The 23970-nt window shown below is 39.6% G+C and overlaps 2 protein-coding genes across 3 annotated transcripts in view; one reads left to right on the plus strand and one right to left on the minus strand.

Annotated features, from left to right (window-relative positions):
* LOC108713200 (potassium/sodium hyperpolarization-activated cyclic nucleotide-gated channel 2) overlaps window positions 1-14447 on the plus strand; it is a 40132-nt gene extending 25685 nt beyond the window's left edge. The window contains exons 4-8 of the mRNA XM_018256060.2: window positions 179-397; window positions 1593-1739; window positions 2033-2273; window positions 12399-12563; window positions 12935-14447. Of these exons, the coding sequence (XP_018111549.1) occupies window positions 179-397; window positions 1593-1739; window positions 2033-2273; window positions 12399-12563; window positions 12935-13824 (1662 nt within the window). The 3' untranslated portion in view covers window positions 13825-14447. The remainder of the gene's footprint in view (window positions 1-178; window positions 398-1592; window positions 1740-2032; window positions 2274-12398; window positions 12564-12934) is intronic.
* A 1753-nt stretch (window positions 14448-16200) lies between these two features.
* The window catches only part of polrmt.L (polymerase (RNA) mitochondrial (DNA directed) L homeolog), a 29492-nt gene continuing 21722 nt past the window's right edge, over window positions 16201-23970 (minus strand). Inside the window, 11 exon segments of one of the 2 annotated variants that reach the window (NM_001087518.1) lie at window positions 16201-16483; window positions 16568-16641; window positions 16731-16822; window positions 17569-17641; window positions 18413-18511; window positions 19009-19061; window positions 19681-19794; window positions 20517-20603; window positions 21943-22122; window positions 22255-22377; window positions 23076-23198. In NM_001087518.1, the coding sequence (NP_001080987.1) occupies window positions 16434-16483; window positions 16568-16641; window positions 16731-16822; window positions 17569-17641; window positions 18413-18511; window positions 19009-19061; window positions 19681-19794; window positions 20517-20603; window positions 21943-22122; window positions 22255-22377; window positions 23076-23198 (1068 nt within the window). In that variant the 3' untranslated portion in view covers window positions 16201-16433. 2 annotated transcript variants of the gene reach the window in all.

A 23970-nucleotide genomic window follows, 5' to 3' on the forward strand; every position in this document is an offset into this window, starting at 1 on the left:
TCTTGTGCTGATCATTACCCTTAGGGTTATCTTTACTTAAACTTTGCTGCAATAAAAGTGCGAGCCAGTGTTGATGTGCACACAACATAGAGAAACATGGAGCAGAATCTGTTTCTCCTGGTGTTTGGGCAGTTTTTCACTGCTTTGGGTAGTGATTCTTTTCTATTCTCTTCCTTAGAATGATTCGTGGAGTGAACTTTACTCATTTGCACTCTTCAAAGCCATGAGCCACATGCTGTGTATCGGCTACGGGCGCCAAGCTCCTGAGAGCATGACAGATATTTGGCTTACCATGCTAAGTATGATTGTAGGAGCAACATGCTATGCTATGTTCATAGGACATGCTACAGCTCTCATCCAGTCTTTGGACTCCTCACGCAGGCAATATCAAGAAAAGGTAAGAACCAGGGCAAACTTTCAAATTTACTACATTCTATGAATCTGATACTGCTGCTCTTCTTTCATTTATGGGATTTCGTCGATAATATAATTTACTTTTTTTGTCTCCCTGTCCTGTCGTTATTTTTATGTCTATATTCGCTTGAACGGTACATTTTATCCTCTGGTACATTCTGTTCTCTCTATCAGTGACTGTGCAGTATAGTTGAACTTCTCTCTCCAGGTACTCTGCTTATATAACAGTTCTTTTTGGAAAAATGACATATTTTCACCAACCAGCATATTAACTAAAAGCTTTCATGATTAGATGGATCACTTGGACATGCTGATTTCATTTAAAAACTGCTTATTTGTAAATGCAAGAAAGTAAAGCTAAAAGAAGTGGGAATGCAGCACAGTAATTCTGAGTGTTGTAGTTCAGGAACTGACGGATATTGCAGAGGATGAAGGATGCCCATAGATTATGCCAGTTCCTCACATGTATATACAAAAGAGATTTTGTATAAACAAGGCAATTCCAATCATTTCTGACTGCATATGTCATGGCAGTAAATGTACAGAAGTTTTTATGCTTTGTATGTAACTCGAAGCTTAGAATAACATAGTAATCAACACAGTTTGCCATGTGTATAATTCCTTTTTTGCCAGTGATTTTACTTGTCCATGCCATGCCAATATTTAGTTGAGAAGAGGACATTTTCATATATTTCATGACATACAGTATTTTGGCTTTTGTGCACTGGCAGACATTTTGTATTTGATTATAGCATAAGGACTCTTTTAAATAGGCATTTAAATGTGCTTCTTTTTAAATGTGCATTGGATGTATTAAAATGCATATAATGTATATACATTTTTAAATGCAAGTATGCATTTATTCAGTCTTTATAAATGTGCATTTATTTTTATGGTTTGAACATGTTTCAATAGCATAAAAATGCAACATGTTAAGGTTGAACAAAAAAAACAGCTTTTTGAAGACACATCTGAATGCTTGTGAGTAAAACCAGGCAGATTAAAATGGATTCTGTTAGCTCGTGTTCTTCGATGTACTCAAACACACATAAAAGGACCCTTATTGTCACAAACTTGTTTTTAGCAATGCATCTATGCCTTGTCTCCTTCTAGTAAACTTGGTACCACTTATTTGAGTATAGATTGCTTCTGGAAAGAGTTTCTGTTTCTCTTTGCAGTACAAGCAGGTGGAGCAGTACATGTCCTTTCACAAGCTTCCTGCTGATTTTCGTCAAAGGATTCATGATTATTACGAGCATCGCTACCAAGGCAAGATGTTTGATGAGGACAGTATCCTGGGAGAGCTGAATGAGCCCCTGCGGGAGGTAAGGGAAACATGAGGTCCAATGTGCATAAAAATCTTGCATTTATGGATGGGCAGGATGTATGCATGAAAGGACCGATATGATGGGGAGGATGTGCTTAAATTTTTTTTTGAGGAGTGTGCAGAACTAATTAACTCATTCTCTCTTTTATCTCCATGTTTTTTTTTACCTCTTTCCTGCTCTGTTTTCCCTTTTCATTTTTCACATCTCCCCCCTCTTATTTTCAACTGCCCCATGTTTTTCTTTGCACATGCCTGCATTGCTTCTCTCTATCCCATCATTCCTGTGATTAGGAAATAGTCAACTTTAACTGCAGGAAACTGGTAGCGTCCATGCCACTGTTTGCCAATGCTGACCCTTCTTTTGTGACTGGCATGCTGACCAAATTGAAGTTTGAGGTCTTTCAGCCCACCGATTATATCATTCGTGAGGGGACCATTGGCAAAAAGATGTATTTCATCCAACATGGGGTGGTTAGCGTCCTCACCAAGGGCAACAAGGAGGTGAAGCTCTCAGATGGCTCCTACTTTGGAGGTGAGAGATTGCAATTGTTATTACATTCAAGTAGATTATGTCTCTTAAAATCAATCTGCAATCATTATTTAAGTTTTCTGTTTTCAGGTATGATCAGCAGGGTGAGTGAGGGAATACTATAAACCATTAACAGTAGCAGCATGATTCTCCATAAAATAAAAATCTTGGATTGACCACATCTACACCAAACATATGAGATCTTGCAATATAGCTTAGCCTAATCAAATATGTGTTGAAGCCCATTTTTTGGCTCTGTACATAGGTCAGTAAGCAGCTAGTCTAGTCATCCGATCAAAATTTGCCGGTTGGCTCCCACCATACACACACCGAATATTGTTCAAAAATTAGTTTCATACAATATTATAGTTGCATCTATGGCCACCTTAATAACCACACCACCACAAAATAACAGTTATGGGGCTATTTGTTCTTTTAGATGAGACTTTCTGTCCTTAAAAATGGTGCCACAGTTCTGATGATAGACATACTAAGATTTTTTAAGACCTATTTCTCATGTAATCAGTTCTTGCTCTGTGCTCCATATTTTTCTCCATATGTAAAAATAGTGGTTGCCTTTGTTGCAATGATTTAATTTTTTGACACATTACTAATAAAATCCAGTCTTTCTGTGCATATTGTATGAATCACTTGGTTTAGGAATACTGCTTCTAGTTGGAGGTTTATTTAAAATCAATGATCATGGACTTTGCTAAAAGACTTTTAAAAAAACGGGTAAGTACTACTTTTCAAGGTCCAAACTATTTATGGCTAATGTCGCTTAGGCCTTCAGTAAGCTCCCCCTGGGACAAAGATGAATGCCACTGTGAGCAGGCACTGGTGTCGCTTAAACTAGGCCTTGTGTTCTGAAGAAAATGTTAGTCCAGCTACAGAAATAAATTCTCCTCTTCCATTTAACTCTACTACTGAGAGCTGGTTGAAAGTCAAGTCAAGAATTTGAGAATTTGGAAGAATGGGGGCATGCTCTGCACCCAAGTATCCACTGTGTCAATGCATCTTGTTTATTTTTTAAATGTCAGCATTTCATATGTTATGAAGTACTAATGGCAGTTAAAAATGTATATTGCAATACATGAGATATGTTGTGTTTAGTTGCTTATTTACAGATTTACCAACTGATTTCTGCTGTAGGCTTGTGGTCTTATATGGTCCAGCAAGCAAGATTCATGTAGAAATGCATTTACATCTAACGAGTGTCATCCTACTTCCCATGTGAGGGGACTGCTCCCCTAAAAGCTAGTACTCTGCATTGCCTGTATCTTGGCCAAATGTATATAGTCAGCTTGCACATCTTTTGCCTAATGAAACTTTTATGGTGAGACCCCCAATATTCTGGTGCAAGAGCGCTGCACCACTCCTGGTAACTCTTTACTGTTTAGATCATCCTATGTTAACTATAAATGCTGTTGCCTTAACTACAATATACAAAATAACTATATTGTGAATATCTAAGCATCTTTTTTCTAGCTGGAAATGTAAATGACAACAGCTCACCCCCAATGCAAGTTTATATTTTGCCTGTACAGCAGTGGCAGGAACAGCCCAAAAAAACCATCAACCACTGTAAGCCAGAAGTGGATGTTAAGTAGTAAAACAGCAGTAGCAACTATGTGTATCTAATGTGCTGTTAATCTGATTAAAACTGACTTGAGCTGCTTGATATTCTGACTCTGCACTAAATGCTAACATATTGCTGCAGAACCAATGCCTTCATAACATAATATATGGCTTCTGGTCTACTTTCCAGAAGCATTGGCAGGTCATTATCAATATTGACCAGTTTTTGGTCCATGTGAGAATGGCAGATTCCTCCTCTAGGACACTAATTCGTAGCTAGGGAATTGGACAGATAATGGTTATTGATCTCCAATGTACACCAGAATGTAAGCGATTTCACAATTCAAATTAGCTAAGCTTAAAAAATGCTATAATTGGAGTTGTTCATGAATGGATCTCATGCCATTATAGCACATAATAGCAGTAGTATATAACCCTAATAATGTTGTCTGTGATGGCCTGCTCGATAATCAGCAAGGGAGCAAGGCTGAAATCCCTGCACTTTTGCATGTAAGTAACGTTCTGCTTTTTGGACTCTTTGCTACTCACCAATGTTGGGAATATATTATAACATATCTGATGAGATTCCTTCACCAGCTAATTTTTAGACTAACTGATTATTAAAAGCACTAAAGGTTTTTTTATTGCAGTATCAAAAAGTTGCAGATGGGGAGTCCAAGAGACTGCATGTCAAACTAACATTATACCTGGGGGCCGGCAAAAGGTCTGAGTAGCTGAAAATGTATTTGCAAACTGTGACAATTAAAGGAACTCTCTGTTAAGGGTCTCTTTGACATTAGGAGATGAAGATGAGGTGTCCCAGTGTTATTTAAGGAGGAGCAACAGAAAGTACACATTTTAGAATATGTCCTTGCTATTGTAGTTTAGGCTTTGAAAAGTACATGCCAAGCAAACTGACAATACCCTATTCCTATTACATTAGTTATAGAACCTTTAAGTACAATTTAGGACCCTAATGATCCAGCAGTTTCCCTTTTTTTTTTTTTTTTTTTTTTTAAAAAAAAGGGAAACTGCTTGATATTAAGCCTCCATTTTGGTTGTGGCTGCTGCTTAGGGTCCATCTAGATTTTATTGGTTTGTTAATGCTTTGCTCCTGTGACACAATAATTCTAGCAGCTGCTAATCACTTACATAGTAAAGATGTTCATGGTCCTATTTCTTCTAAATGAAACCTATAGGAAGGTCTGACTAACATTTCTGCGCACATAAATTTCCCTTAGACTGGTGCAAATGTGTGACGGTATCCAGAACAGATTTTAAGATCTCGTCTGTGATAAAATATGTTGTACAATAACATCAGCCGCACATGAGTAGGGTTTATTGTAAGCCTGCTACGTCCCTCTTACATTTATATGGAGTGGGAAAAATGAGCGGAGAAGTTTAAAGGTAAACAAATCTTTAAACTTTGCTTAACTGGGAGGCTGCCTCTCATCAGTGACGGCTTAATGGAGTCCTATATGGAGATGCAGTTATAAAGAAAGGGGCGTGACTCAACATGACCTCTGTTAGAGCTGCCTATATTAACAAAAAATCGAAACAAAGTCTGTTCTACATGACATTTTATTAAACACCCTTGTTAATATATACAAATATTGCTTATTATGCCTTAAGCTGAAAATTGTGCTTATTCATGTGATTTAACGGAGTGTTTCACTGCGGTTTCTTTTCCTGAAATGTAATTACTCCCTGGCCTCTATAATGCACCAAAGCCAAGATTGTGCCTTTTTTCAGCAGAATACAGACAAATCCAAGTGCCAGGCCAAACAGAAAAATATCACAAAACCCCTTTTCGTCACACGAACAAGGAAGTAAAAAATTTGAGCGTAGTTCTCTTTCCCCCTTCCCCCCCTAATTTACATATGCAAATAAGGGTTTCGATTTGGTTTGATATCTTTCACGAAGGATTCAGGAGTCCTCGAATAGTGGATTTGGTGCATCCCTATCTATAATAACACCAGTTATCACCCATATAACTATAGTAGGGCAGATTTAAAAAAACAAAACACACAAAGTCAATGTTTAGGACAGTGGGCGACAGCGACTTTCCTCCAGAGGTAACTTAGTGCGACTTTACAATATGTTGGTTTTGTCGCTGGTGATTTCAGTTGTTTCCAATGGAGATGCATTTTCGGAAGATTTGTCGATTCAGTCGCGCATAAATAATTGCAGGAGACTAATCTCCCCGTTGGCCATGTCGTTAATAAATCTGACATTCGTAAAGTTGATAAACATGGCCAGAGCATGAAAGCTCAGGCAATCATAAATGGGCCCCTTCGTTTTTGAGTCAGTGCACCATTTATATAATAAAACTTCTTACTTTAAAAACCATATGTATATGCCAAAAAAAAATTCCTATGAGCAATGTAATAAACCTAAGAATAATATTACAGAGCAAAATGCAAATTTTTTTTATTTATTTTTTTTAACTATTACATTCAACAGTTACCCTGGTACACCAAATTGTTGTACTGTCAGTCTGGGACAAAAAATTAGGATAGTAATAAAACATTCATTATGTCAAGAATTATCAGGATAATATAATGAAGTTGTTTATGACACAGATTTATTAATCATCTGCTACACTTTGTGGTTTAAACAATCCAGTTTCCCATTAAAAATGCATCGGATGGTCAGAAGAAGGGCAGTGTGGTTGTTTTGGGAATACAGAGAGAAGGATTTGGTGCTTTAATTGTGAAAGGCAGATATGTCGACCACACTGCAGTTTCTGAGAACTGCAATTTATGACGTGGGTTGGGATACTGGAAGATGTTGTTCAGAGTCTTAAATTTGTCATCTCAGCAGTAGTTGAAGGAAAAAATACGGCTAGTCTAGGCCTGAAAGGCATTCTCATTCCTCCCACTGCAAATGTATTGTACACTTGGCAGGCACTGTTTTAAACAGTGTGGATTATTTGCCTTTTATAAGCAATAATCAAATGAACTATAGTTTTAAGCATGACCTGGAATATAATGTTCTGTGTTCCAGGTCACTGTGCTTTGTGTCTGTTTCTTTTCTTGCACAGTGAAATTGTGGTTGACTCAGGTCAGTGTTGCCGTCTTGTTGTTATGGAAAAGTCTGTTTTACTGCCTTAGCAGAGAGAGAGAAAGACTACTCTGATTTTATAACTGGAAAATTATTATCTTAATATATTAATCAACCACCAACATATTTGACAACACTGTATAGTAGAAGATTTTGTGCAGGAGCCAAGCCAACCCGAGCCTGCTCGACCTTTGGGTTTCAGGCTGGCCTGCACGTCACTAGTGCCCTGCTCGTTAGCTCATATCAAATAGATACAGCAAAAGCAATAGGGGTCATTTAGTTCAAAAGCGCAGTACATTGTACTTTTCCTTTCATCGAGTTGCATCTAAAACCACTTTCATTAAAGGAACTTGCATCCAAATGTGTTCTGTGTCAAAAGATTTTTTTTTAAAAAAATCATTAGGGTTTGTTAATGATGCCCAAGTTTAGTATATGGCTAATGTCACACTAGGCAAAGAGACGCCTAAAACTGATCCAGACACCTACCCTAGATTTCTATGGCTCGAAAAAGCACTTTAACTGGCTTGCAGCAGTTATTGAGAATTTTCTTATGAACCACCAATGCAATGATGCCATAAAATGGGTGCATCCCAACGTAGGGAATTGTTCCTATATGGAACTAAAGTCAAATGTTACAAAAAAATATAACACTTGTTAATAAATGTCATATAGTACAAATATACACTCATGCAGGTCTGGGATTCAGAATAGGTTCTGGTGGCATTGCAAGTACACTAAGGCTCAAACAGCCCCCCCAAATTAGGGTTGCCACCTGGCCGGTAAAAATTATGGCCGATCCCAATGTTATTATTAGGGGGGAAAAAAAAGAGAAATATGTAGGAAGGCCGGTATTTTTTTTCCAGAAAAGGTGGCAACCCTACCCCCACTGGCCCACTAAATAGTGACTTTCGATGGTAGCAGCCTTCTTGCATTTGCCAGAATTTGACAGTTCAGGCCTGCTCATCCTATGGTTGTATCCAAGAAGTTGATGTGTGAGTAAGAGTGGTTAAGGGTAAGGTTGATGGTGGGGTGGAATTGGTTAAATCTTTGGTGGAATGTCAATAGTTCTTTTTCTGATGCTGTCCATATGATATACCAGGCCCTTAACCTATTTATGGTATATAGATGACATATCGTATGGACAGCATCAGAAAAAGAACTATTGACACTCCACCAAAGATTTACCCAATTCCACCGCACCATCAACCTTAACCTCTCTTACTTACACATCAAGTTCTTGGATACAACCATATCCATCAAAAATGGAACCATACAAACATCCCTATACCAAAAACCAACAGGCCGTCCTGCATATCTTATGTGGGACAGTTTTCATCCTCATCACATAAAAAAATCAATTGTGTTTAGCCAGGCTCTGAGATACAACCGGATTTGCTCAAACCTTGATGACAGAAATAAACATTTCCTTTCCTTACGGAAAACTTTTGTTAATCAGGGATACCATCCGCAGGTTATTGATGATCAAATCCACAGAGCAACTCAAATACCCAGAGACACACTCTTGGATTACAAAGAAAAGTCAGAAAACAACAGGGTACCTATTGTAGTTACCTAAAACCCACATCTGAACATTATTACAAAAATAGCCAGAGACCTGCAACCCATGCTCCATACAAATACCCGACTAAAACAAATATTCCCGGAACGACCTCTCTTGTTTTATAGACAACCACCTAATCTGAGGAAAACGATTGTCAGAAGTGCTCTTCCTAAAACAACAAAAGCAGGTACATTTCCCTACAACAGATGTGACACCTGCAAATACATCCTGTGCAAAGATCAAGTTGCAATTCCAAATACACAAAAAGTCTACACCATTCTGGACCACTATTCGTGTGCTTCATCCAATGTGGTATACATGATTACATGTACTAGGTGCTCTACAGGAGGCATATACATTGGGGAAACAGGACAAAAATTGCACACCAGGATGAATCTTCACAGACATAAAATCAACACCAAATCATGTGGTACACCAGTGGGGCAACATTTCTGCAGTCAAAATCACAGTCTTCAGGACATGCAGGTCTTAATTCTAAAAGGGAACTTTAAAACTGAATGGGAAAGGAAGATTTATGAATTCAAATGTATGAGTTATTTAACACATTGACAGGGCCATAATTTAAGGTCAGGTTTCATGTCACACTATGTGACCTGACTGAATCCAGACTCCTGGACTATTTACAACCCACCCTAATTCATTGTATTATCTCTACATTTGATCTCTATCTATCAGTAAGTTCCTAATTTATTGCCCATGAATACCTTTCACTGATGAAGAACGGGCCTTGGTGCTCCGAAAGCTTGCAATGTATTTTTTTTATTGTTAGCCAATATAGGTATCACTTCTACAATACTTTTTGTATTTGTTTGTTTTTTCGTTATTTTTGCTACTGCCTATCTCGGTACCACAGTTTTTATTTTTTGAATAACTGTGGAAATACAAACAAATTCAATGGTAATTATATTGGGAAAGCAGGTAATAGACTTTGTTGCTGCCTCTGGGTATTGCATATCTACATGAGCGGAAACTACAGCATCATTTTTGCCACTGTTAAGCTATTCTCAAGGCACCAACAGAAGAGCACTATGCATTAAAGATCAGTTGTTAGTTTTGTTCTATTTTGGTATATGGAGAAGGTTTCCAGCGAGGAAGGGAATATGACAGCTCCCACTTCACTGTATTAATGCAAATATGCAGAGATAGAATGTTCTGTGCACATAATAAGATATACCTGCTTAGAGAGCCTGTCCGAGAAAGCAAATGTTTATACAGAGTGTTATTTCCCCTGAGCCATCCATACATAGATACAGTGAAAAGCCATAGCAATGGGAGAATTGTGAAATTGATGGGTTATATTAGAAAATAATAGAAGCACTTTTTATCTGACCTGCACAATAAAATGCCAGTAGCTTTAACCATTTTTGCATGAATCTGCAGTGCTACTTATATATAAGTTTAGCCAGAATTAACAAAGCACCAGGGACAGCACATTGGCAGCAAATTGTCAGCTCTGCTGCCTTCTTAACCCGTTGTTTAGCAGAGGCTGCTGCTGCTCGTTTGACAGATGGTAGCCCTTATGGGCCAACAGCTTATTGTGCATAACACATATTGCAGAGCAGGCTTAGTATAAATGCTATAACATGATCTAGAACACATGCAATCTCCATAAACCCCTGTGCTTAATGGGACAGCACAAATTAAAATAGAATGTATTTGTGCTGGGTGGGACGCTAAAGCCACAATTAAAGAGCCCTGCATACCTGCTGCTTTCCAGGTGTTGCTCAGTTGCAAACCATGCTTTTGCCAAGGGTAATTGTTAAAATTGTTATGGATAGGTTATTTATAAAACCCCAGCATTGTTTTCATTCTGCAGGAGAACAGGGAGCAAGAGAACCGAGGTTCAGCCATCCCTGTCTAAAGGCTCCGTGCGCTGATATCACGTTTTTTTTAACAGGGAAGTGAGTGACGTGCATATTGTTTGTGCCAGTTGCAGCCATTGGTAAAGCAACAGGGTGGCCCCAGACGAGCTGTACATGTTATAAACATGTTTGCCTGAGTAAAGAGATAGAGAGAAAGTTGTATTATTGAGGATTGGTTGCCATCTAAAAGACATCTGTTCTCCTCTACTCCTGTTACTCAGCTGAGTTTGATGCATTGTTTCAGGAGTCAGAACCAGGAGTGCATGGCATGTAAACAGACAGTTTTTTTAGGGAAGGGGAATAAAGCACACAGTCATATTTCGCTCCTGCCATTTAAAATATTTATTACAGCAGAAATGTGGCACAAGCTTTTGGAGGCAACCCCCTCAGGTGCAATGTAAACAGCCAGGCAATGTGATTGCAATTACACTTACAAAAAATGATGAGAGTATAAGGACTAATTGGGTTGACAACAAAAGCAGAATTCTGCACCAAACTAATATGGCTATCTATATATGCTTGTTACAGTATTTGCCCACATCTACAATGTACTCATGACATTACCTTATGTTTGTGCCCATTGATTACATGCCACTTTGCACTGTTGGCCCCACTCATAGATAACACAGTAAACGTATTGTACATCTAACTGTTACACAAACCCACTATACACATCATGGGGATTCCTGATCAACAGTGACGGGATCCGCAGGATTAATTTAGTGGGATCTGGGGCTCTCTTGGGTTCTTTCAAAGTAAAAAAAAAAATTAAAAACGGCAAGGAAACTTTTGTAGAAATAAAAAATGTGAGAACTATCCGGGAGGGATAGTAAGTACAGAGCATTTTTTGCTAACAGGGAGCTGCAGTAGCTTTAAACATGGCACAAAATTGTAGTGGATTTAAAGATACGTCAAGAAAATGTTATTCTTGATCATAGGTTGTTATGGTTATTAATGTACTTCCTTTTTCCATTTCCAACTGTGAATGACTTATGTTTGGCATTCACACATCGCAAATTGGCGGTTAATGCAGGAATCCACATTGTATGCCACATTAATTGGTCTGGGAGCCACAGCATGAGTGAGCGGCTATGGGGCCATATTAGCAATTACCTTTAGCTCCTCAAAGAGCCTACATTATACTACTTCTACAGGAACAGCAATGATAGTGTTTCACTGTTCTCTGGAAATTCACTGGGGCTAAAATGAATTTTTGGCTATAAATGGAAAGATAATATGATTAAAAGAATAGTTGTACTAGTACAGTCGTATACAGTGTACCAGCTGTTCCCTTAATCACAATCTTGTAAGACTGTGTCACTTGCTGCCCAACAAACCTGTCACTTGGATAAAATGACAATAAGAAAATTAGAACGTAAAAAATTGAAATACTCCATGAAAATTAAAAAGGCATTTTAAAGGGGTGGTTCACCTTGAGGTTAACATTTAGTATGTTAAAGAATGGCTAATTCTAGGAAACTGTTCAATTGTCCCTTTTCTTTTTTTTAATAGTTTTTTAATTATTTGTCTTCTTCTGTTGACATTTTCCAGCTTTCAAATGGGGGCCACTGACTCCATCTAAAAACAAATGTGCTATAAGGCTACAAATGTATTGTTATTGCTACTTTTTATTACTTATCTTTATATTCAGGCACTCTACTATTCCTATCCCAGCCTCTTATTCAAATCAATGCATAGTTGCTAGGGTAATTTGGACCCTGGCAACCAGATTGCTGAAATTGGAAACTGTGGAGCTGCTGAATAAAAAGCTAAATAACTCAAAAACCACAAATAATAATACAAAATAATAAAGATTGCAAATTGTCTCAGACTATCACTCTCTACATCATACTAAAAGTTAAAGGTGAAAATCCCCTTTAATACTGTCATATTAGCCGCACCAGTTGAAGTGCAGATAACTTTACACAATGTAGAGAGGATGAGCAGGTGATGCAGAAGTCGGTCGTATGTCCCAAAAGTTTTGTTACTGTTCCCTTTAAGAATTTATTTTGTGTGAAATCAATCCCTGTTTTCCTCTGCCAGAGATCTGTCTGCTGACACGAGGCCGAAGGACAGCGAGTGTGCGAGCTGACACATATTGTCGCCTTTATTCGCTTTCTGTGGATAACTTTAATGAAGTGCTGGAGGAATATCCCATGATGAGACGTGCATTCGAGACAGTGGCCATAGACAGGCTGGATAGGATTGGTAAGGATGGGATCAGCTGATCACCACAACTTGTCCCTAAATTCCCAGCATTTAGTCCTGTATGTATGAGACACTGCACTGCCATAATACACTCGTGGGAATACTGTATACTGCTACAAAGTCTGATTGCTTATACAAAACAAAAGTAATTGGTTAGGGGGGGGGTGATAAGTTAGGCTACTTTATGTAAATTATTACTGCCACCTTCTCCTTTACATAATGGCCAGTGGTGCCATTGTTCAAAACCAAGACTGAAGGCTGTATACAGAAGAGGGGTGTAAAGTATTATGCAGATTATATGAGACTTGTTTAATCTCAAGTCTTTATATTTGCATGATGCCACCATTAAAGAACATCTGCTTGCTTTGCAGGAAAGAAAAATTCTATCCTAATGCACAAGGTCCAGCATGACTTGAACTCTGGTGTCTTTAACAACAAGGAGAATGAAATTATCCAGGAAATAGTGAAGTATGATCGGGAGATGGTGCATCAAGCGGAACTAAACCAACAGCTCTCCTGTGGGATGTATGCCACGTGCAATCCCCCCTCTCCCCAACCACAGGTCCCCTCTGCCATAGCCACTCTCCAACAGGCTGTGGCTATGAGCTTCTGTCCCCCAATGGCCAGCCCGTTAGTGGGATCACCCCGCATCCTGAGACGCTTTCAGTATGCCCAAGGAGGACCCAGTGCTTTCTCTTTGTCTCCAGCCCCGTTCCAGCCACCGCTGCAGCAGATGCAACATCACCCTCCCCTACAGCAGGTTTCTAGACGGCCTTCCTCTGTTGTGCCTAGTCCACCATCACAGTCCCCACGGGTGTCCCAGAACTTTGCCTACGCAGCAAAAGGTCAGACGGGCTCCCAGCTGTCCCTCACCCATTCTGCTTCCCCTTCTCATAGGCTTTCTGTCCATAAGAGTACCCATTCTCTGCACTCCGGTACTCTTACCCGTGAGTCCCGTCCACTCTCTGCCTCACAGCCATCCCTACCACAGGGGGCATCACAGCTACGCAGCCCACCAGTGCCTCCTTTAGTTGCTGGGGGCTTAAATGCCCAAGTGGGCAAGGCAGTGCCTGGCTCTCAAGCTGGGCCTAGGGTCTCTGTCCCAGCACGTCTGGCCCTTTCTCATCAGTTGTCCTCTTCTAGTTCAGTTGGTGGTGTTCTGGACTCTGCAGGTGGAGCTTCACTAGGAGGAAGGAAGGATTCTGTTGTGAGTGCCCCGGATACTGATCCTATCAGGGGACGGCTGTCTGCTAACTTGTGACACAATGCTAAAGAGTACCCTGTCCCTAAACTGCGTGGCAGTAGGACAGTTTTTAGAAGAGGAGGCAGTAAGTACAGCTAATATGTACCCACCTCCATACCTGTGCCTCATTAATCTTTCCACTGCTGGATCAGGGTAATGCTAAGTAGTCTTTAGTGGCAGGGAAGGGGCTTTCATGTGCAATTAACAATTTTGTTTTCCACAATGCATGATTCTCCAAAGACTATTAGCAGACAGTAGTGTGTAATATAAAACATTCCGAAACCAATGCTACAAACATGGACCCATACCTAGGACTCCCTGCCACTGGTCACTACAGGGGCCATATCATTGTGCAGACCATGATGGCAGATACCTATTTTTTTTTTATTAATGCTGTTTGCACCTATTAATAAACTCTTGTTTTGTGGCTTCATGGGGGGGTAAGTAAAAGATGTGCAAATTTTTTTTTTTTGGTATAAAGAGTGCTGCCTTGCCCAAACCATGTTATACATAGGGTCTGCATATGCAAACTGCTGGCAGTTTGCTAGAGTTTAGTTCTCCTGGGCTGGAATGAATCAGTGTTGGTAATTTAGATGTTGTAGCTCAGTAAACTCCATGGGGTATATTTATCAAAGTGTGAAGTTAGAGATCAACACAGTCCGCAGAGTGAAATACTGCCACTCTCCATTCATTTCTATAGGATTTTTAAAGGTGTATTTATCAAATGGTGAACTTTCACCCTTTGATAAATATGCCTTAAAATGCCATAGAAATGAATGGAGAGTGGCAGTATTTCACTCTGCGGACTGTGTTGAACTAAAACCACTCTAATAAATATACCCCTATGTCTTCAGCCATGTGTTTTATTTAAGGTTCATTTATAATTCTGTTGTTGTGAGAAAGTAGAGGTATTCAGGGTTTGCAAGAATAACTGCTTAGGTTCACTGGTTTTACAGCATCTTCCCAGGAATCCTTCAACAGTCACTATAAAATCGTCTGCCCTCATATTTATGTGAATGTACCAACATGTGGCTCACAACTCCAGTCGCGTTGTGCAAAGGCCATCACATAACCCCTGCATAAAAGAGACTGATCCAGATGCTGCATTCCTAAGAACATAAACCTGAAGAAGTGTATTCTTTTTGCAGTACTTGGTTATTGAAGTGACCACCAGCAGGCAGACAACTCCCTAGTAGCAGAAGAGGGAGGAAAGTGGAGTCTACCAATTAGAGCTTATCCTGATATTCTGCTGCTACCAACAGTCTTGCTTTTTCTTTTTTGCATCCCATATATTGTATTTTAGAAAGCCATATTGTGTATATCACACAGCTGTATATTATGATATATATGTATATCTGTATAATCTTTTCAATACATCTTGCTATAATGCAAGTAAGGGGGTGGGTGTGTGAACAGCTGTCCTATAGATGTGTCCTGTTCTAGGATTTTTGGACTACACCGAAATGGAACTTGCACACGAATGCAAAGCACATTTTTGGCTATGCTTTGTTGTAGGGTGCAGCTTTAAATCCTTTCATAAAGCGGGCAGTCTCATAAGATAAGTTAGTTGTATTTTTTTTTAATCTTATCAGTAGCAAATATATGTTGTTAGAGGTATAAACCCTCTATACTGCCATTTAGCTTGTTGCAATAATAGTGCCAACATTTGTCATTTACTAAAGAGCAACTTTTGGTTCAGTCACAAAGGCCCCCATACATTTATTTAAATAGTAATGAGAGTTTTGGTTTGAAGTATATAGATCTGTTTGTTATTTGTAAATGGGACTTAGCAAATAGGATTAGTAAAATATAAAGCAATTACAAGTAATAAGATGTTGGAGAGCTGCCCCATTCTCCTACATAATTGCTGCCCTTTCTCCTCTGTCCTGCTGCCAGTGCCACTACTGAATGTATTTTGGGGATATGGAGGTACTGAGCTTGTCTGGAGGGTTTTTTTTTTTCCAGAAGCTGCACTTTTACCACGCAAATGATTCCAGCTTCTCTGTGTGTGCAATAAACAGATTATTTCTGGACTGCGTGTGGCTGACTGACAAAAGAATTGTCTCTGTTCTTTCATGCTTGTTACTTCTTCTGCAGCCCCTTTGTGCATAGGGTGTGTACAGAACATTTGTGCTTTCAACGCTGCACTGAGTAGCTTTGGTGCATTGCTAATGAGCGGTGTTGTTGGATCAAGGTTATTCCAAGGACGTCCCTGAAAAGAATTTAGCACAAGTAGACAGAAAATGTCTGAGCTAAAGGACAGATGAAAGACAAAAGTGAACAGGCCTACTAAGCATATTACTAATCAAACCCAAAGCAGAGTGGTGCTTATATAGTTGTTATTTGTCAATTAAGTCATTAAGGGGAAAAAGAAAAACACCCCAGTGTGTACAAAGCAGATAAAATCGCTGTGTGCTTTATTTACAACCATTTACATTGAAATTCAAAGCACTAATACGCCTCCTAGAAGGTAGAGTAGAGCCTGATTAGTGTCAGGTAGGACTGTTCAATACAAAAAGCTTCCACAGGAAGAATAGATTGTCATTAACTGGAGCAGGAACCAAATGCACATCAGGCAGCACAAAACAATGTCTCTCTTCATGATGGGTTGGGTATTCACAGTATAATCAGCTGAAGAAATAAGTAGAATCTATCACCTGCCTTAAGTCAAAGTCTCCTACAATGGAACAGAGAAATAAGATTATCACAGGATGGCACATGCTCTGGAGATTTTTGTTTTTAGTTCCCTAACTCTTCTTACCGGTCTCTGGCACATTGCTGAAGTGTAGTACCATTCGGAGGTTTTCTGGAGACATTTTAGCCTTACTGTTGGAACTGGAAGAAATCCAGTGGGAAAAATTAAAACAAGTGGTAACTTCCCAGGAGGGTTAATTCCATCAACTCCTCGCCCAATGAATCCTTACCTGAGGGTATGGCAGTATTTCTGCAGTAAGAACTGTGAAAGGTTTTGTAAGATTGGCTGGCTGTGTAGGGCCACAAACTGCTCCCGACAAACCTAAGGTACAATCATGAGAAATACTCAACTAAGTCTTGGATGGAAAGAAACATTCAAACGCAGCTATTATTTTTTGGATATTTGAATACATTTATAAATATTTTAATAGCATGTGCAGTTTTATAGACCGGCTGGAACAGCTACAAAGAATTGCAGATTAGTCAGTATGTACAGTGCAAAGTCAGTTACATTACTGAGGACCAAATTTAACTGGCAAATAGCAACGTTTTAAAAAAATGTTTCTTATATGTCAGTTAAATATCTACCCAAGAAACCTGTGGGTGTGGAACTGTGTTCCAATTCCCTGTGAAAGGGATATATTTTAGACTGCTTTAGATAAGTATAATGACCCCTTTCTCCTGGAACAAAAGTGCAAACTTGCTTTCTCTGCTTACTTGCACCACAGCTTAATTAATGCAGGGATTATTTCATTTTACTGCTTAACATTTCAACCATCTGCTCTTTTGTCTGCAGTACAAATCAGAACTAATGGCAGTGTTTGCCTATTAACAAACAGATGTAAAATGTACAGGAAGTGACAAAATAAGAGTGATTTTTAACTGATTATTCTTCCCTGTTACTCTCTTTTGGAACGATTGTTATCGTACATATTGTTTACAGAAACATTTTGCATTCTGTGTTCTTCATATTTAGGTGTAATTTGCCATCACCAGGTCAGTAACCAACAGGCTACAGCAGCCAAAACAAATCTAACAAGCAGGTAGAGCATAACACAGCAAACTTACTTTGTTCATGACATCAACGGTGTCTGGGTGGGTCCAAAAGCAGTCATGCACAGACACAAATGTAAGACCATGGCTGCAGGAAACAATGGTTAAAGTTAGTTTAGTGTAACCTTCTACATATAAAGATGGAATACTTGATTTCACCAGTTAACAGAAGATAAATCTGAAATTGGGAAAAATGGCGGTGTTTAGAATTCAGTGACCACACTATGTACTTCAGGCTTTGCCCTTTAACAAGTGTCAACACTAGCTGTAAACTGCTTTAAATATTAGAAGTAGTAATGGGCAAATCTGTCCCGTTTCGCTCCGCCGAAAAATCTGCAAAACTCTGAATAAAATTGTGAAACAGCAAAAAATTTGTGAAACGCAAGTCAATGGGAGTGAAAATAATTTTGACACGAGCGTCAATTTTTATATGTGCGACTCTTTTGTCCAAATGCATTAGACTCAATGGGCGTCCGAATATTTTTTTATCGCAGCACACTTTTCCACTGCAAATTTTCACAGCAGTTTCAAAAAACAATTGCAGGTACGGAAATTCACATTGAACCCATGCCTGACTAATAAATTCGCCCATCACTAATTATAAGTAGAGCAGATAGTTGCTGCTCCCTTTTAAATGGTTATCACAACTACCGCTCAAAATGCTTGTGGACTATTTAGTGATCTCCTGTGGTTTTACACATTTTGATGCCATATGCACTGAATGTGATGCTGTTACCCGGATTCAAAAAGTAAATTGTGTCCCTTAGTGTGAGAAAAGGTTCATGCTATTAGGAGTGTACAACTTGGAGGAATCCACCATACAAAAAGCAGGAGAAATAGCAGTACTGAAAACATTTACCTGTAACAGTGCAGTGCAGTAAGCATCATGTGTGTGGAGTCCAATGAGTGAATGAAATTTGGTGGAAAGGCATTCTTCTGTTTCATGGTGTCTGGGCGTCTACAGAAAAAGAAGATAGCTGGAAATGAGCTGTGGCTGGGGAGTGAATGGAAAACTAAGAAAGGACATTGGGAAGAAGGGAAAGTGATTGTGACAGGGAGAATAAGGGCATAGCTAACTAAGTATTTTAAGGCTAAGGGCAGATTCGGGGAGATTTAGTAGCCTGGCGACAATCTCCCCGAACTGCCTTTTTTCTGCCTTCCGCCTGCTTGAATGAAAAAATGCCAGCGCGATCAATTCCCGAAATCGAAGCGTCGCGAGTGCATTGCGTTAGCGTTTTTTCATTCAAGCAGGCGGAAGGAATGAAGAAGGCAGTTCGTGGAGTCGCCCCGCATAAGAGGCGATTAGTCACCAGGCGACTAAGTCTCCCCGAATCTGCCAGTCTGCCCCTACCCTAAACGTATTGAAACTAGACATTTGATATGCTCTGCTTGACAAGTTGGGAAACAAAGCCCAGAAAACAGAAGAGATAACAAATGCACACACAGAACACTTACTCATTGACGTCGTGGCTGCTCTGCAAGTTAACCACCTGCAAGTTGCTGTGAAACTGAAAAGGAAAAGATCACTTAAACATGATGACATAAAACAGAAGGGACACAAAGGCTGAAGGAAAATAATGAAAAAAAATGAAATTGTTTTAAAGAAATGGCAATTTATTGAACTGTTTTCCTGTACTGGCACAACTGGTGTTGCAGAAAGACTACTATAGTTTACATAAACAAGCTGCTGTGTAGCCAATGGGGCAGCCATTCAAGCACAGGATACACAGTAGATAATAGAAATGTCCTGAAGAATCCCATTGTATATTTCATAAATTATCGATTGTCTGTTGTTTAACCTGTGCCTTTTCTCCCGTTTCACCTTTGAATGGCTTCCCCCTTGGCTACACAGCAGCTTGTTTGTATGAACTATAGTAGGCTTTCTGAAGCAAACACATCAGTTTTACCAGTGCAGCCAAAAGTACATGATATTTTTCATTCTTGGTGTTACTGTATCTTCAAAGGTGAGCTAAATCTAAATAGTTGTCCTTTAAAAGGCAAAAAGTAGGCAGGGCAGAATCATTCTCTGTAGGAATATACCAGATTAGGTTGTAAATCAGTTCTAATTAAGGGCAAACTGCTCCAGTTGGTAGGAGCACACATACTGTTTAGCAGCCAATTACTTACCAAAACAGGTTTGGCGCGGTGGTATGGCTGAATGATCGGTAGTCCTAAGGGTGTCTGCCATTCCACAGTGTTTCCAGACTTGGAGATCATGCGAGCGCTTTCTGTCAGCCAAAGCTAAAGAGAACAGAAAATGGAGTTAAAGGGATCGGAAAACATGTTTTTTTCCAAAACGCATCAGTTAATAGTGCTACTCCAGCAGAATTCTGCACTGAAATCCATTTCTTAAAAGATAAAACAGATTTTTTTATATTCAATTTTGAAATCTGACATGGGGCTAGACATTTTGTCAATTTCCCAGCTGCCCCTGGTCATGTGACTTGTGCCTGCACTTTAGGAGAGAAATGCTTTCTGGCAGGCTGCTGTTTTTCCTTCTCAATGTAACTGAATGTGTCTCAGTGAGACATGGGTTTTTACTATTGCGTGTTGTTCTTAGATCTACCAGGCAGCTGTTATTTTGTGTTAGGGAGCTGTTATCTGGTTACCTTCCATTGTTCTTTTGTTTGGCTGCTGGGGAGAAAAGGGAGGGGGTGATATCACTCCAACTTGCAGTACAGCAGTAAAGAATGGTTGAAGTTTATCAGAGCAGGAGTCACATGCCTTGGGGCAGCTGGGAAATTGACAATATGTCTAGCCCCATGTCAGATTTCAAAATTGAATATAAAAAAATCTGTTTGCTCTTTTGAGAAATGGACTTCAGTGTAGAATTCTGCTGGAGCAGCACTATTAACTGATTCATTTTGAAATTTTTTTTTTCCCCATGACAGTATCCCTTTAAATATAATAGGGGACAGTAAGGAAGGCAGGTTATAGCAGGGATTCTGGAGTGACAAACTCACCTGTATTTCTCTGGTTCCTGAGAACATCTCCTTCAGGCTGCTGAACACTTGCTGAACCAGGTAATGTGAGGCCTCCCACACATACTCCTGGAAAAGAGAAAAAGGGAAAGAAACTCTGACAGAAGAAGGAACTTGCACATTTTTGATGGAAAAAGAAAAAACATCCAATTGCTCCAACTGCGCATGCGCAGCTTTGCCGGTCTCCATCTCAGATTACTGAAGACCTGGAAGATGGCTGCGATGAACTCCGATGCCTGAATCTGCACCGAGGGGTAAGTAAACAGTTAGGGGCATTTCCCTAAGGAGGCAGTTAGGCTACGTGGGGTGGGGCTTTTTTTTGCTAAAGGATTGAATTTTCCTTTAATGCCAGCCTGACCAGACATTTCTCCACTGGTGGAAGCGGAAATTTTGCAAGGGCTTGTCCTGCAACTACACTCCCTGTGAGCCAGTATGCTTCTTCACTACATGTATTATGAAGTTGCTGTATCCTCTATCTAGGGTTACCACCTTTTCCTAATTGTTTTACCGGTCGGTGGGGGCGGGAACAAAAAGGGGCGGGAGTGACGTCAAAAAGGGTGGGGCCGTGATGTAAAAGGGGCGTGGCCACGGCCCGAGATTTTCAGATGGGGGACAAAGTCAGAAAAGCTAAGTTTACAGGGGATTGGGGGTAGGACGAGGGTTCTTTTTTTTTTTTTTTTTTTTTAACTTCAGTTTTATTTGCAATATTTGAAAAAAGAAATGGTCATGCAATGACATATATGACATCATAGTGATATGATTTCTCACACGTAGGTGACATCTCAATACGAAAAGTACAATTGCAGATAAAATCAACCTCAAACAGATAAACATGTCAGCTATCAGTACAAGTACAGAAAATAAATGGGAAAGAAAAAAAAAAATACACAATGTGTTAGCAAAAGCTCGAGATTCTATCAAGGTTGGGTATATGTGTCCATAAAAGTGTACCATTCACCCCAAATTTCATAATTCAACTCCAAAGGGCCGAGGGTTCTTTTTGAAGCTACATTGCCGGTAGATTTGTAATAGATTTGGTAACCCTACCTCTATCCCTGGGCACCAAGCTTATTATGTATAATAGATATTACAGGTGTTTGAGTGCTCTCCTACCAAGAGTATTCCACTGGTGGAAGCAGACCAAAGGCTTAGTGTACATTTTTGGGTGTTTAATAATTTTTTCCATGCATTTTACCACTGCTTTAAGCTTCCATTATTGACCTGTCTGGAATGCTGAATAGAGAGAAAGAAATGAGAAGCCAGGAAATTCCATGCAACAATATAATTAGATCAGATTCGGGGGTTAGGCGAGATTTAAGAATTTTATTGTACCCATTTATGTCAGTTGCCACACCAACTAGCATTTATTTAAATGGCATCCAGGTGTAACATTAACACAACAAGGTACCTTTGGGAAGTTGTCCATCTCTCGCAGCCTCTTCTCTATCTGTAGCCGCCCGCCATATCGAGTCACACCATACACCACTGTCATAACAGTCTGCTTCACCACTTTTCTTCCAATAAAGCCATCTAAAATTTGAGCAATTTTAACCCCACGCTGAGCATCTCTCTTGCAAAACTCTTCCACCTGAAGGAAGCAAGGATATGGGAAAAAATGCATATAAGTAAAACCATGAAGGATATTTTATATCCTGTCTTAGTCACCCACCATCAAACAGTCAAATATGCTAGATTTAAAGTTAATTAGTTGGGAACTCACCTGCTGAGCAACACCGCTGTACACATCTTGGGGGGTATCACAGGGCATCAGGTTCACTGACTTAGCTCCTATTTCATCTCGACCCAAGGCAGCATAATGTTGCAGTCCGTTGCAGGAACCATCCTACGGTGAAAAAGGTACGTTAAATGACCGTCATGCCACCACAAATCAATGCATTTAAGGTTATCTCTAAGGTGAAAGCAAACTATATCAAAATAGCTTCTTGTGGTAAAGTACATGTAATATTAAGCACAGCAAATTGTTAGGATTCTCACAATCTTAAAAAAGAACTGGGGGACACATTCTTCCTGGAACAGAGTTCCTTCTCAAATGGTTCAGGAAGCCCTATTATGTACGAATCACACAAGCAGCTGATAATCAGGGGCACTGGTTTGTGTGTGTCATAGGGCTTATGGACACATACCCTTTGTCACTAGAAAAGAGTCCTAGTTCTTCCCCTTCTATTGTAGATTAGAAAAAAAAAAGCCTTACTCCATAACACCATGAGTGCCTGTTACCTAAGCTACCTGTATACACACGCCAAGTGAATTCCAGTCAAGGCTTTTATAAAAATGCATAGAATAGCATAGCAGTAATAAGAGCACAAATATCTGCAGAAGGCCTCAGACTTAAGTTCTCAGCTCTGCCAATATTACATTGCTCTGCCAGTTATCATTTTGCACGATTATAAGGAACACTAACCACATGTAGCTTTCAGTACACTCAGCATATGACCCTATTGCCTGGCAGATCTAAAGAAGAAGCCAATACTGATCCAGGCTCATGAAACCCAGCACAATTGCCTATAATAGTATCCATACCTGATGAACTGGAAAATGAGATATGTATTTTGTAGGGTCTGGAGAGCGCGAAGCTTTGGCAATCTCCATGCAGCAGGCAAGGGCTTGCCAGGGTTCATCTGCTTCCATCCACCACCTCTTGCCCTGCATAGCAATAAAAGTAAAATCAGTAGGGAATAGGGACAAGGCCAAGGATCATACAATGAAACAAAAAGAAACAACCACGTTAAAAAGGGGGCAGACTTGTTTACCCGGAAATATAAATAAAATCCATTAGTTGAAGTAATGACGTACTGCTCATTTAATGAAAGCACATAAACACTACTTATTAGATCCTAGTGTTTGCAGCCCTCAGCCTTAACAGTCTGGCATGGGACCCTGTGATATCCTGATTTGTAGCTTTCTTTAAAGAAAGCAAGTGCAATTTTAGCTTCTGATTGGTGGGTTAATATTATATCCTGCACAATCCTTAAAGGGGAACTATTGGAAAAAAGGACATTTAATATAATTTCATCATACTGAAATAAGGAACTTTCTAAATATAATCAAATCAATATTCTGCATGGTATGTTCACTATTCCTTTCTCAGCATCTGTTTCTCTTCATTCTGTCTTCATGCAGCAGTTGGGTGTCAGATCCACTATATATATTATAGGGGGCGGGGGTCCCTTTCCTAGCAGATGTATTAGAGCTCACTCAAATAACTGATTCCAATACAAACAAAATCTAACAAAATAACTGCCTTTTGCACAAATTCTGCATGTAGAGAGACATGATTTTTGGTGATTTTAATAGAGTGAGCTCTAATACATCTTCTAGGCAAAAGGAGCCCCCCTCCCTATAAGATATATTTGATCTAACTGTCAATGATTATCTGACACCCAACTGTTGCATGAAGAGAAACAGCTGCTGAGAT

This window comes from Xenopus laevis, chromosome 1L (assembly GCF_017654675.1).
Source record: "Xenopus laevis strain J_2021 chromosome 1L, Xenopus_laevis_v10.1, whole genome shotgun sequence".
NCBI classification, from domain to species: domain Eukaryota; kingdom Metazoa; phylum Chordata; class Amphibia; order Anura; family Pipidae; genus Xenopus; species Xenopus laevis.